This window comes from Rhincodon typus, chromosome 17, assembly GCF_021869965.1.
Source record: "Rhincodon typus isolate 14 chromosome 17, sRhiTyp1.1, whole genome shotgun sequence".
Classification (NCBI taxonomy): domain Eukaryota; kingdom Metazoa; phylum Chordata; class Chondrichthyes; order Orectolobiformes; family Rhincodontidae; genus Rhincodon; species Rhincodon typus.
Window position 1 is genome coordinate 50,565,270 of NC_063348.1, and position 14,987 is coordinate 50,580,256.

At 38.8% G+C, this 14,987-nt stretch overlaps 1 protein-coding gene across 10 annotated transcripts in view; it reads right to left on the minus strand.

Annotated features, from left to right (window-relative positions):
• Positions 1 to 13,260: 13,260 nt before the first annotated feature.
• Positions 13,261 to 14,987, minus strand: part of bdnf (brain-derived neurotrophic factor) — a 13,306-nt gene continuing 11,579 nt past the window's right edge. For all 10 annotated transcript variants that reach the window (XM_048607066.1, XM_048607065.1, XM_048607062.1 and 7 more), the window contains exon 2: positions 13,261 to 14,979. In XM_048607066.1, the coding sequence (XP_048463023.1) occupies positions 14,200 to 14,958 (759 nt within the window). In that variant the 5' untranslated portion in view covers positions 14,959 to 14,979 and the 3' untranslated portion in view covers positions 13,261 to 14,199. The remainder of the gene's footprint in view (positions 14,980 to 14,987) is intronic.

Consider the following 14,987-nt stretch of genomic DNA (forward strand, 5'->3'; position numbering starts at 1 on the left):
CACTTTGTGTGTGTAGAACTGTTGACTGCCTGAGCTTTCTAAAAACTCTACAACAAATTTTAAGCACACTCTGTACTTGCAAATGACATTCTCAAACTTATTTTGCCATTTGATAAGCATGCTACACCTACATAATTGGCATAAATCTTGCAGAATAGCTCCCTCACACTCATAAAAAAATCTCAATCAATGCATTATAGAGAATGTCTGTTGACTAAAAATTATTTACTGGCTGTATATTGCCTATTAGAGAAAACAGAGCCTGGCTGATGATGTGGTCATTGATGCCTTTTTTTTGTCTACAAAGCAACTTGTAAATCCACCCCAGTTCTGGGCACAAAGTCTGTATGGCACTCAGTCTCTAAATCGTACATGTCACTTACCAACTCTAGGTTATCTTTAAAAGTGTGGTAGAAGTTGAGGATTGTAGGGGGTAGCTGGAGGCCTGAGGCATCACATGTTCACTCTGTCGGATTTGCTTTCTTTGGTAGTCGCAGAACTGAGCAAAAATACTGATAGTGTTCTGTACTTCTTGTCCTACAGTACACCTTCTTGGAGCTGGCTAAAAAGTATCTTTTTATTATTCCACACAATGGGACATGGAGGTCAGCAACATGACGAGGTTTGCCTTCTTGTTTTTAGGTGTCTAAAAATGCTCCTAGATCAGAGGTACCTTCGGCATTTATTTTGTAATAAACACTGAGAATGTTGGAGAAACTCAGCAGGTCTGACAGCATCTGTGGAGAGAGAAACAGAGTTAACATTTCAAGTCCAGTATGACTCTTCTTCAGAAGTGCCTTTACTTATTTTGAAATGCCCATCATGCGGCAATGCAGGCATTTAGGATTGGCTCTAATCTGGATTTATCCTTGGTAAATCGAATGATATATATTGTTCTGTCAAATCTGGTGTTAAGATTGGGGTGAATATTAACATCAGTTAGACTTGCAGGAAGAAAACACTGAAGAACGATTACAAGAACTGGTGGATAGACGAGTAACAATGGGTATGAACTTTGGAATAAAAGCGAATACTGACAAAATCAAAATGAAGCATATCTCCAAATCACCAAGAAAAGTTAATCTATTCACAGAAGGAGAACCTCTTAATAAGATATAAGAATTTTCATTTAAAACCAAAAAAACTGTGGGTGCTGGAAATCAGAAAACAAAAACAGATATTGCTGGAAAAGCTCAGCAGGTGTGGCAGCATCTGTGGAGACAAAACAGAGTTAATGTTTTAGGTCCAGTCACGCTTCTTTAGAGCTGGAATAAGAACTTTCCTTTTTAGAAGGTATAACATAGGTAGATGGAAGATGCAACAAAGAAGTAAGAACAAAAATAACAATGGGAAAGTAGTATTTGGTAAGATGAGTTAATTGCTGATCAGAAAGCTAATTAAACAGTACAAGAAGTGACTTGCAAGGGAATTCGTTTGGAGTGTTGTTTTCTATGGATGTGAGACATGGATGGTCTAGAAGAAGGACAACAATTTACTAACTACTTTTGAAGTGTGGGTTTGGAGGAGAATGAGTAGAACTAACTGGACTGCAAAAGTATCAAATGATGATATGTTGTGGACGCACGGATGAACAAAGAAATTTGCTGAGCAGAGCATGTTTTAAGAGGAAAAGGACTATCAAGGGATATTATAGAGGGAAGAGTTGCAGAAAAAAAGAGGAGGTGAGTGGAAGGGAATATCAAAGCTGCACAGCTTGCAATTTGAAAAATAAAATGACTGGCACAAGACAGAGAATAGAGGAAATTGTGAGCCACAGACCTGTCTTTTGGGGATTACACGGGATGATGATGAGGATGACATTCTTTTATAACATCCGGTTTTATTCATATACTTCCCAACATATTCTTCTTGACTTTAATGGAGATATATTCATACTGAGCTGTTTTCTTATGGTAGAAAATCTAAATGTTTTAAATCAGAGGTCACCAGAATTGGCCATTTGACCAGGAAATATTTCAAAATGTAGAATGCTTGTCTTTTAGGTTCCAGATCAAAAGTATACAGCATTTAGTAACTTCAGTCCTTGTTTCCCTGTTTATAAGTCCAAATTCATCAATAAAGAAAGTGTGGTATCTGGAGTATAATATCTAGGGTATGTCATGAAGGAGGCTGAACTCAAGTCCCTGGTCTCTGTGTAAGAAATAGATCATCAAGGAAGATCTTTAAATACAGAAAAATGATCAGACATTTAATGTAAGTGTTCAAAATCCACACTTTATATACACTTGTGTATGAATGCCATTGCCATTTTCTTTCTTTATTCACTCATGACATGTGAGTGTTGTTGGATAGGCCAACATTTATTGCCTATCCTTAGTTGAAGTGGCATGGTGGCTCAGTGGTTAGCACTGCTGCCTCACAGCATTAGGGATCGCGGTTTGATTCCACCCTTGAGCAACTGTCTGTGTGGAGTTTGCACGTTCTCCCTGTGTCTGTGTTTTTTCCCCCTGGGTCCTCCGGTTTCATCCCAGAGCCCAAAGATATGCATGTTAGGTGGATTGGCCATGCTGAATTGCCCACAGTGTCCAGGGATGTGCAGGTTGGTGGAGTAGCCATGGAAAATGCAGGGTTACAGGGATAAGGTAGGGGGATGGGTGTGGGTAGGATGTTCTTGGAGGTTCGGTGTGAACTCGATGGGCTGAATGGCCTGCTTCCACACTGTAGGGATTCTATGATTCTAGTTGCCCTTGAGAAGGTGGTGGCAAGGTACCTTCTTGAACCACTGTAGTCCAGGTGCTAAAGTACACCCACAATGCGCAAGGGAGGGAAGTCCAGGATTTTGCCCTAATGACATTGAAGGAATAGTGATATATTTCCAAATCAGGACGCTGGATGGCTTGGAGGAAAGCTTGTAGGTGGTGTTCGCATGGAATGACTGCACTTGTCCTTCTAGACTGAAGTGGTCATGGATTTAGAATATGCTTTGTAAGGAGCTTTGGTGAATTTCAGCATCTTGTAGACAGCGCATAAAATTACCACTGAGTGTTGGTCATGAATAGAGTATTGAGGTAGTGCCAATAAAGTGGCTTGCTTAATTCTGAATGGTGTCAAGCTTCTTGAGTGTTGTCGGAGCTGCACCCATCCAAGCATCCATCACACTCCTGACTTGGGCCGTGTAGATAATGGACAGGCTTTGGGGAGTCAGGAGGCGAGTTACTTAGTGCAGCTTTCTCAGCCTCTGACCTTCTTGTCTGGCCATTTTGATTGTATGGCTAATCCAGTTCAGTTTCTGGTCAATGGCCACTCCCAGGATGCACTTAGGGGGTTGTGTGATGGTATTAACATTGACTGTCAAGGGATGAGGTTTAGATTATCTCTTATTGAACACAGTCATTGCCTGGCATTTGTGTAACATGAATATTATTTGACACTGTTCAGCCCAAGCCTAGATTTTGACCAGGTCTTGTTGGATTTGAACATGGACTGCTTCAGTATCTGAGGAGTCATGAACGGTACTGACACCAATGGTTTTATACAGTCAAGAAGTGTAAATGGTGCATAAACATTTTCGAAGCAGGAAAACTGCATTAGTTCTTTCAGCAAGATTTCCATCATTTTATCACTTCCACCAATTCCCTTTGCCCTTTTTGAGTGATCCTCCAATCAGCCACTAAGTCTCAGCTAAGCAAAATTGCATATTTCAAAGTGAGAGTCGCTGATACAGTTGCTTTAATGTTCTTAATTCAGCACTCCTTCTGCACTCTACGTCAATCTGATTTAGGGGATTCATGATAAATCAGGTTGGTTATTTAATTCTAACACTATTTGCTGAACCTACATTCACCTAATTTAAGTGCCTCCTCTAAAGCAAGAATGGTAAATTAATCTCTTTATTTCATGAAATAAATGCAGCAGAAGCATTGACCTGGTAAGTAAAGTCTATTCCATTCTCCACATAAATTGTTGGATTTGATCAGTAATTCCAGAAACTTTTGTTCCTTCTTCCAATTTTCAGGGTCTGGAATATTTTTCTTTTACAGTCATAGACTCATACAGCATGAGAATAGACCTTTCGGTTCAACTTGTCTGTGCCGACCAGACATCCCAATCTGACCTGGTCCCATTTGTCAACATTTGGCTCATATCCCTCTAAACCCTTCCTACTCATATACTCATTCAGATGCCTTTGAAATGTTGTAATTGTACCAGCCTCCACTGCTTCCTCTGGCAGCTCGTTCCACACACGCACCACCCTCTGCATGAAGAAGTTACCCCTGAGGTCTTTTTTAAATCTTACCCCTTCACCTTAAACCTATGCCCTCTAGTTTTGGACTCACCCACCCTAGGAAATGTAGTTTTGGATCAATTTGAATAATATTTTTACAAAGAAGTAGTAATGAACTTTGATACTTGAACAAACAGTTGTAATGGATGAAAACTATTTCACTCTCTCTCCCTTGATGCTGCCAGATCGGTCTCTCTCTCTCTCTCATTCCAGCTGATTCCTCTCGATATTTAGTGTTGGAATCTCTCAGAGGGATACCCGTTCAGATATTTTCCCACTTTAATTGGGAGTGGGTGAGGGAATGCAGGTCTGGATGGGGGAAGGAGTTTGGATGGAGTGAAGTATCGCTCCTATCCTCACACCCTCATCCCTACCTCTTGTCACCCCCACTTTGCCCTCTCCTAAAATACTGTACCCAGTTCTGGTTGACCAGTTATAGGAAGGATATTATCAAGCTAGAGAGAGTTCAGAAGAGATTTACTAGGATGTTGCCAGGCATGGAAGGTTTGAGTTATAAAGAAAGGCTGGATAGCCTGGGAGTTTTTTCATTGGAGCATAGAAGGGTGAGAGGTGACCTTATAGAAGTTTATAAAATAATGAGGGGCATACATAGATTAGTAGTTGTCTTTTACCTAGGACGGGGGATATCAAGACTAGGGGCCACATTTTTAAGGTGAGAGGAGAGAGATTTAAAAAAGACATAAGAGGCAAAATTTTTACCGAGAGGGTGGTTCGTGTGTGGAATGAACTTCCTGAGGAAGTGGTGGATGTGGGTACAATTACAACTTGTAAAAGATATTTGGATGGATATATGAATGGGAAAGGTTTGGAGGGATATGGGCCAGGAGCAGGCAGGTGGGAATAGTTTAGTTTGGGATTATGTTCGGCATGGACTGGTTGGACCAAAGTATCTGTTTCCGTGCTGTATAACTCTATGTCTCTATGAACTATTGGGTTTCTCCAGCACTTTCTGTTTATTTTCAGATTTACAACTTCTGTAGATTGTAACTGTATTTTTCTCCACCAGGTGGCAGACCATTCTATTCCCACAATGCGATATGGATATTTTTAAGCGAGATAACAAGGTGTAGAGCTGGATGAACACAGCAGGCCAAGCAGCATCATAGGAGCAGGAAGGCTGATGTTTCGGGCCTAGACCCTTCATCAGAAATCTCCTATGATGCTGCTTGGCCTGCTATGTTCATCCAGCTCAACACCTTGTTATCTCGGATTCTCCAGCATCTGCAGTTCCTTCTATCTTGGATATTTTTAAGCAACCTGTTCAAAACTGTTATGACACACTTGTTCCCAAGCATTCTAGCCAAGAATTTGGGACTCTACTGCAAGAGCCTTTTCAAACTAAAGATGAGCAGAATGCTGTGGGAGTTATACACATCTCTCTGTATGTCTTTAACTAACCTGTCAGATATGTTAGAATCAGAGATAGTAGGAACTGCAGATGCTGGAGAATCCGAGACAACAAGGTGCAGGGCTGGATGAACACAGCAGGCCAAGCAGCATCATAGGAGCTCTGCTCCTATGATGCTGCTTGGCCAGATATGTTAGAATGCATCTTTGTGGCAAATGGCACTTGAACCCAAATCTTTCTGGCTAAAGGCAAGCAGGCACACCACCATTACCAACACAGGCTTCCCTTCCTCAGTACAATGCATTATTTGAACGATCACTTAGTTAAAGCCACGAATTCCCTTAAATCTGTACCTGAGAACTTTTGAGAGAGTTTCAATTTGTAAATATGACAGACATCTGTTTTGTTTATAAACCACGTTATCTGGAAAGTTTCAATAGATAACTAAACACTACAAAATGCTTGCAATTTTTCTGGAGACTATATTGCAATGTAGGGAAAACCAATTGTTTTCTACTGGTGCTGGGAAAATTACTATGTTACTGTTTGTATTTTACCTAACATGCAGACATATGAGTCAAAACACTAGCTGCAATCTCAAGTTGATAGTAAATAGTTAAAATGTGTGATTTGTTCTTTAATTGTTTTCTATCGTAGAGATTGGACATTAAGATTTGGCTTGATCTTAAGGGAGGAACTTGAATGAGTAAGCGAGATATGTGCGTTCTGAATAATCATTCACATCTGATATTTGAAATTAAAACTACCACTTTGCAATGAAAATGCTTATTTCATTTAAAAGTAATTTTTGCATCTGTGTATATCGTTCAAATTTTAGTTTCAGAGCAATGGTCACCTTTACCATTGTATAAATTGGACAGCGACTCCTAGAGGTCACGTGTGTGCTGTTAACATGGAAATCTGGACATTATGTTCTGAATTACCCTGCTCCTTTAGAGACGACACTGCTGTAGTAACCTGCTGACAGAACCAGCATTGAATTAAATGTAGTAGTGTACAGTTATGTTACCTTTCAAATGGTTTCCCACTAAACATTGGAGACAGTGCTGGTGCATTCAGGTGTGAGCTATTTTTAAATGGAGTGATCAGGTATAATTATTGCCAAATTACCTCTCTGGTCCTGAATATGTAATTTTACAAGTTGTGGAGTCTCATTCCATCAGAATTTAATGAGCACTGGAGACTCTAATACTATTTATTTCTCTTTGTTTCTAGTAATCCCAGATTTATTTCCTTATCTTCATTTTGAGGAGGCAAAGGCTTAGTGGTATTATCACTGGTCTATTAATCCAGAGACTCAGATAATGTTCTGGGACCTGGGTTCAAATCCCACCACAGCAGATGGTGGATTTTGAATTCAATAAATATCTGGAATTAAGAGTCTAATGATGACCATGAATCCATTGCCAGTTGTCAGAAAAATCCATCTCGTTCACTAATGTCCTTTAGGGAAGGAAACTGCCATCCTTACCTGGTCTGGTCTACATGTGACGCCAGACCCACAGCAATGTGGTTGACTCTGAACTGCCCTCTGGGCAATTAGGGATGGACCAGTGATGCCATCATCTCGTGTATGAATAAAAAAAATTGTTTTATACTTGTAATTTAATCTAATATATCCTTTTCTGATTATAACGCTTGGTTTAGACTTGGTGTGTCCCTCTGTTAAACTGGTTGGTTGAAGAGTCACTCTGTTTCTTGCCCAGCTCATATGTGCCAAAGATGCTCAGATGACCACACTGGATCAAGTGCCCTTTAACAGCTTGTCTATGTTCAAAAACCAGTGAAAACTCTGACAGCAATTGTCAATGCAGTGTATGGTGAGCATCCTTTTTTTTTTTCCTTGTTGATCACAATATCTCACCCATTAAGTTTACCTCCCAGTTGGCTTTTCTTTTAACCTGTATAGCCTTGATGTTTTATTTTTCAGAACTTGGATGTTGTATTTGCCTTTTTCGATGATGGTGTCTATGGCTCTGAAATTCTGTATCATGATTGAACATCGAGTGCATAACTTGTAAACACTGTTACAACTGGAAGCAAAAAAATTGCAATTTCTGTAAGAGCACGGGGAGTCTATAATTGTTTTTAGAATGTTTGAAAATCACTTTCAGGAATTTGCATAAATTGTAAATATACACATAGAGTCATACAGCATGGAAACAGGCTCTTTGATCAACTGCAATTTTGTCAGATGAAAGGAAATACAGCTGCATTTGACCTTGCAACACCACTCCATAACAACTGGAAGAACAGTGGAAAGTAAGTAGGAAGTCATTCACACACAAAGGAGGGATACAGACATAAAGGAGAAGTGCAGTCATAAATGAGAGCTGCTGACACAAGGAAAAGCTGTGGATACAAATGAGAGCTACAAGTAGAGAAGCTGGAAATTGAGCATGATTAGCGCACAATTTTGGAAAGCCACCCCATCATCCTTATATACCCCAAGGGAGAATTAGATTACAGGGGTGTGTCTTGCTGATGATAACCAGGTCTGTGAAACTCACGGGGAAAGCTATTGTTGGCTGGAACTCTTGATGCACCCTGCATGAGTAAAGAACAACCTGTTGTGGAATTGTGCATCTATGTAGTGCACATCCGAGCAGGGAATGATTTGAATGCATGTGGTTGTGCATGACCTGTCTTTGTTGTATCAACTTTCTAACATAAAATGCACTTATCTGAATTTGTTGTTGATTCATATGTGTTAGTTCTGAATTGTGTTCAAAACAAAAGCTACAAAGCATGGAATATTGTTGCTAGTTTCTTAATTTAGGTTTTATTCTGTAAATTTGGCTATTTTGCTTTTGGCTTCTGTACCGTTCTGTAGTGTTATAGCAATGCAAAATCTCCAAAAGAACTGAACATAAAATGTTCGGTTTCAATTCAACCTGAACATTTCTTAATATTCCTTGAGAAGTTTTAGCACAATATTAATGTATCAAAATATCATTTAAAATGACTGAATTTCTCCCAAGGTAGGAAATATAAGGATGGTAGTGCAACTCATCTGAAACACACAGGTTCACAGCGTTCTTGTGTTGTTTGATGTTTGCATGTGTCTTCATATTTACAATTAAGGTAATAGTTGGAAGATGCTCTACAGAATGAAACCCTTTCTTGGAGGAGGCATTGGTATTGTGCCATTGTCACTAGGTTAGTAATCCAGAGACCCAGGCTCATGCTCTGGGGGCATGGGTTCAAATCCTGCCATGGTAGATGGTGGATTCAATGAAAGTCTGGAATGGAAGCTTGTCTAATGGTAACCATCTAATTTTTTTTGGTAAAACCCATCCGCTCACTAATGTATATAGGGAAGGACATCTCCTGTCGTTAAAGCCATATCTGGCCTAACATGTGACTCCAGGCCCACAACAATGTGTTTTTTTTTAAAATGACCTTTGGGATGTATGCTTTTCATTTCGTAGTTCTTGAAAACTTCATAAGGTTTGGGCCTTCTGGTGGGACAGTATTTATTTGACACATCCAGGAAGGAAACTCCCAGGTTCAATTTCTGATTGTGATCCGTTATTGATCTTGGTAGGGGTATCAGTTAACAAATAGTTCCAGAGGCAGACAGGGATCAGCCAGGTGGGCAAGAGCAGGAATGGGCTCTGTTGTAATGCTTTGACTAGTCCATCGACTCTCCCCTGAAGAACAGCCACTGGTTGGGTGTACTTGAGGTTGATCAGAGCCTAGGGTGCTTTTTTGATTCAGCAGGAATCAAATGTATTCAAAAACAGGTTATCAAATTGACAAAAATGACCCAAATGGTGTTTACTATGATGCAAATATGGAACAATATATTTAATATGACGATTCATCACAGAGAATTTCCGTGCTTCTCATCATTATTTCAATACAAGAAAAATATTAAATTGCAGTCCAGGCACGTGTTGAAAGGTATTTTAAAATTTACATATTTCACATATTTTTCAGAAGGAACTAGAGCAAACAATGAAGCAGTCCCTTGGTATTTTAAATTATTTTAATTCACAACATACTACAGTTACTGGGCAGAGAGCACAATGTGGTGGTGACAATGCTTTTGATGCTTCAGAAGTTTAGTCTTGATTAAACAATTATGAAGTATTCTATTGATTATTGAAACAGTTATTTGAACATCCTGCGGTGTCAAGTATAAACACTATCAATTACTGGTAAAATAGCCATCTATTCTTGCACAACATGATGCTGATGTTGTACTAAATGTGAACCTGATACTGTTCTCATCCCAATAAATACTTTTTGACAGGAATTACTGGATACCAATCAAGAAATCAAACCCTGCTTGATTGTTCCCTTTTCAGCCAAAGATGCTGAGATCACTTTTGGTGGTTTTAGGTCAATCCTAACTCAGCACAGTGTATTGATCAAACCTGGCTTCATAGCACAGTAGTGAATCTATGTATCTAAAATTCAAGTTGATTTAACAAAAAAGTAGATTGGACTAAAGTCATTCCATATACCAGAATCATATTGATGACTAATCATATAATCGTGTGTGTTTTTTTTTCTGAACAATGTGTAGAATTAGATGCAAAGCATACTGGATACTAAACTTATTATAAAGATTTGAAAGTGTTTCAAGACAGTAAATCAGCTTTCGTACAGTATAAATTATAGAAATATTTCAAATCTAACCATTGTCATCTGAACCTAATGTTATGTTAGAGGTTGGGAGTTTCTTGCTGTATGTTTTCCTCTACCATATACATAAAATTACTTCCCAATGTTTGTAGTCAATAGCCGAGAAGTCATTTCTTCAACAGTAGGTATTTATGATCAAATACCATTCTGGAAGTTGAAATGATATTCTGTAATGTGAGTTATCATGCAATTATATTGCTCTTGCAGTAATGAAATTTACTGGAATACACCTCATCCTATATACATATTAGACATGTTTCTAACACAGTCATTAACCTTTGAAATACATTGGACTGCAATTAGGCAGCCAGGAAATTAAATAAAAATGTTTGAGAAAGGAAACTGAAGAATGAAAAATGGTTGTAATTGCGTCTTTTTTATTTGTTTATAACTATTAAAGTGACTATGCCACTCCTGTCAACTGAGTGAATTCACCATTGCAATATTAGAGTTTATTTTAACATACCAGTGTGACTGCTCAAGGAGAATTGGAGTTCAGCAGAACTGTTAGCCAAATGCCTAACTTGTAAAATATTAGACGTTAAAAATGTGTAAAACTACACATCGTCTATGTGTCAGTCAATCCTCAATATTAAAATTTTAAATTGAAATAATTTATCATTGTATGATACATTCTGTGAAATGTCATTCATACCATGCATTGAAGCTTTCCGTGATTGCAGCCATGCTAAAACTTTGTCATCATTTATTTATAATTTTATTGTTGAAGTTTGATATAACATTTGTGTTATTCTAATGAACAATGGTCAATTTTAATTTATTTGAAGGTAACAATGTTTGCAATAGTCATCCGTCAATGGAACATAGCATTTTCAAACAATTTAATTCTTCCAATGGCCTTTAAGTAGAACCAAAATAATTGTAGGACTCTGTTCTGAAGTGACGTCTTAAGTTATCTTCATATTATGTTTCTTGAAGCAAAACTTTTCCATCTTTTTTTGCAAGATTTGTATTCAAATTTAATAAGTGTTTAATTTAAAGTATAAACTGTAACAAACACTGAAATTATTTCCTATCCATTCTTTTGAAAATATACATATAGAGTATACATTAGAGTATACATTATACTATAATGAAGAGATTGTTGGATTAGAATATGATCGTCCCTGAGCTTTAAAGAGATTAACTTTGAACATTTAAGTATTAGATGCTGTCATACTATGTTGCCAGCTGTTATCACTAGTAAGTGCTTGGATATATAAGTCATGACTCCAATATGATATTACCAATGATGGTTCAAACAGATATACTTTTGATCTGACATGTTTCTGTTAAACAGAGGTTATATTATTGAAAAGCTTAACAAACTTTACCGTGACTCAACTGATAGCACGGTATTCAATGATGATGAATAAATGAACCAATTTATTTGACTTGCAATTTATTTTCTTTAAATATAAATTCGTAAGGAATTTATAAATTGTGTTTATTTAATTTTTTTAAATTCTCATTTCCCTCTCCAGGTATGTTTCCTCAAATATTAGACAGGCAGGTAATCCACTCCCAAAAAGATCATATTGCTCTGCTGAGAAAAGAACTTGTTGTTGATGTTTTTTGTCTTGCACTGATCATGGCAGAAGTGCAAGCATACCAAATCTGAAAGGAAACAACAATTTATACCATTGTTCTATTTGAGATTTGGTATTCTTACAGTTCTGTCGTGATGAGTGCAATACAAAAAGCTTCAACACCATGTTTCTTTTTCTCAGCAGTACTGAAGTACTTTGCTACCAAACGATTACAATGTAAGTCTTCAATCGGCCATTTAACAGTGCACAAGAGTTACACGGGTTCACTCAAATCAAAGGTTTTCTACTTCCCTGGAAATTATTATATCTAGCCTGCACCTAGTGCATCCATTATCATCAAACCTTTGCAAATGTGGCTGAGAACAAAAATGGCAAATGCTAGAATCTCCTACTTGACAACTGTTTTGATATAGTATATTGGATCAACTAACTTGGTATGTCATCAACATATATGACTGTTGCAGAGAATTAGAACAGATGGTTATAGTTGCAAAACATGTTGAAAATCAAATAATATTTATGTTCAAATGAAATGTTGAAGTTTTTTTTTGTCATTTCAAAACAGAACCCAAACTGCCAAGATACAACTTTGCTGTAACGCCAGATGATGGAAGAATGGCTTTAGTTAAAATGTTGTCTGTTTATTGTTACTATGGTAAGTTGTATTATGGCCTGAAAATATGAAAGTGTATAAATTGTTGAACTACCTAATAATTTTTTGAAAAACAAAACCCCAGATTTTTTTTTACATTTTCAGTCATTTGGGTTAATATTTGCACTAAAAATAATGAAGTTTAGTCAGTGTTCTATCTATACACGATAATCAGTCTCAATTTTGAACACAGATAATTTCTATTGGATAGCATAGTTCTGCAAGGGTTCATCTTGAGCTATGTTGAGCAGCAGTGATAAAACTGGGATGGCAGATAGGAGAGACATACCATGTAAAATGATACTAAGACTGAAAACTCTACTGTCAGATGTAGATTACAGATTAGTTTCCCTGCTGTTTACATTTCCAAGTCAAAGAGGCTTGTTTTGATGAGCATAACTTTTAGGCTGTCTTGCAATAAAGAGACCCTGTAATCCAAGGCTGAAGAGACAGCCAAGTGATATAGCCAGGTTTGCTGGGAGGTCTGTGCTGATTTAGGTTGAAGCTTGTCATTGATTCCATTTGATAGACAATTTAGCTTGATGCTTTCTAACAAAATGATATATGTTCGGAAATGAACATTGGAAAGTGCACATGCTGTGTATTTTGGAATTGTCTTCCAGGTAACTGCCAGGGAGCTTACTGGTCATTGATAAACAGACCTTTAGGTCTCCCTTAGGCAGAAAGTCTGCATTTAGGTGCACTTGGGGACAAGGTAAAATGTAAGGGAATTTACCAATCTCCTTCCCAACCCCCGGAGTTCCCCTGTTGTCTCCCCAACAAAATACCCATTGACAGCTCCACCATCATGCCCCTCCCCCGAACTGTGTATACTTGACTGTCCTTTTAATAGACACTAGTGTCCAAATTTCTGCATGACTTCACGTTTTGAAAGGTTTCCACACTGGTATTCCTAAACCCCACCTCCCTCCCCATGATGAATACTTGTGTTCTCCACTGAAATTCTGTTATTTCTGATTCAGTCTTTAGGGTCTCCTTGTAGAAGTAGTTTATGAATGGGGCGGGGAAACGGGGAGGGGGTTGGGAATAATCACATCCAATGATCTAATCCATTCCAACACCATTCGTGTCCCATTCTGTAATGCAGTACAACTGACAAGAAAATAAAATGAAGCCGGCATCGATTTGGTTTCACACTGGTGCTAATGTACTGCACGAAAGCGTTGAGATGACAATCCTTTCACCAGGGAAATAAAATAAAAACTAATAAAGATTCACGTCAGCACCTTGACTTTTTTTTTAATTCCAACACCATCGGTAGAAGGTAAAGCAGTCAACAAATATAATACTAACGAGGAATAAAGCCACTTACTGTCTAACGGGACGGAATGTTGAGTTGGACTTTCCAATGGACAGATTCTTGATCAAACTGAAGCAGCATGCATTTTTTTTTAAACTGTTTCATTTCTTGGCAACGTCATTCAACAAACCGCGATGTTTTGAGGAATGTAATACAGGCTTATTGTTTTTTTTTGAAATTGTGCGCAAATAATTGTTTTCTTTCTTTCTGGAGTCATGGATATGTTCAATAAATAGACATAAAGCCACCTCTTTTACTGTATAAACTTCATTTATACATGCAGTCCATAAAGTTTTCTGTATCGCTTCCACGGAATAATTTACGCTGTATGTAATATTTATATACAAATAGATAACTTCTCAATAAAATCTATATACAACTAATTCACTATCTCCCCCTCTTAAAGGTCAATGTACATACACAGGAAGTGTCTATCCTTATAAATCTCCACCCAATCTTTCTCCTGCTATCCATGGTGAGGGCTCGGACGTAAGATTGGCTGGTTTTGCATTGAGAGTTCCAATGTTTCTTGTCTATTCCTCTGCAGCCTTCGTTAGTGAACCCTTTGGGATTGCATTTGGTCTCGTAAAAGTACTGCTTGAGCTGACCATTCTGGACCAGGATCTTCTCCAGGACGCTGACCGTTTGGCCCGACATATCCACTGCTGTCTTTTTCTTGTCTGCCGTCACCCATTGGCTGATACTATCACAGACACTGAGCTCTCCCCTGCGGGCTGGGTCTGAGTGGCGCCTCACCCTGGCCGACATGTTCGCTGCCTCTAAGTAATTCCGGTACTCCTCCATCAGGAAGAGCAAAGGCGGTTCCAAAGGCACCTGGCCGCTCAGCATCACCCGTGACGAGTACAAGTCGCCCTCCTTGTCCGAGCCTCCCTGTCCACCTCCGCCGTCGCTCGGCCGAGCCTCCCTGTCCACCTCCAGGAGCTCTTCCAGCACATGGCCCATCGTGTTGGCCAAAGCCCCGAGTCCCCGGGAAGGGGCGACCCCTGGCCCCCCTCCGCCGGCCAGTGTCCCGTAAGGCCGCAGCCCCGGGTAGTGCGAGGCGCCTCGGTCCACAGCTTCATTCATCGGGGCAGCTTGCAGGCAACCACAGGATGAGATAACCATAGCAAGGAACAAGATGTTCATTACTCTCCTCAACTCGTGTGCCTTTCCGC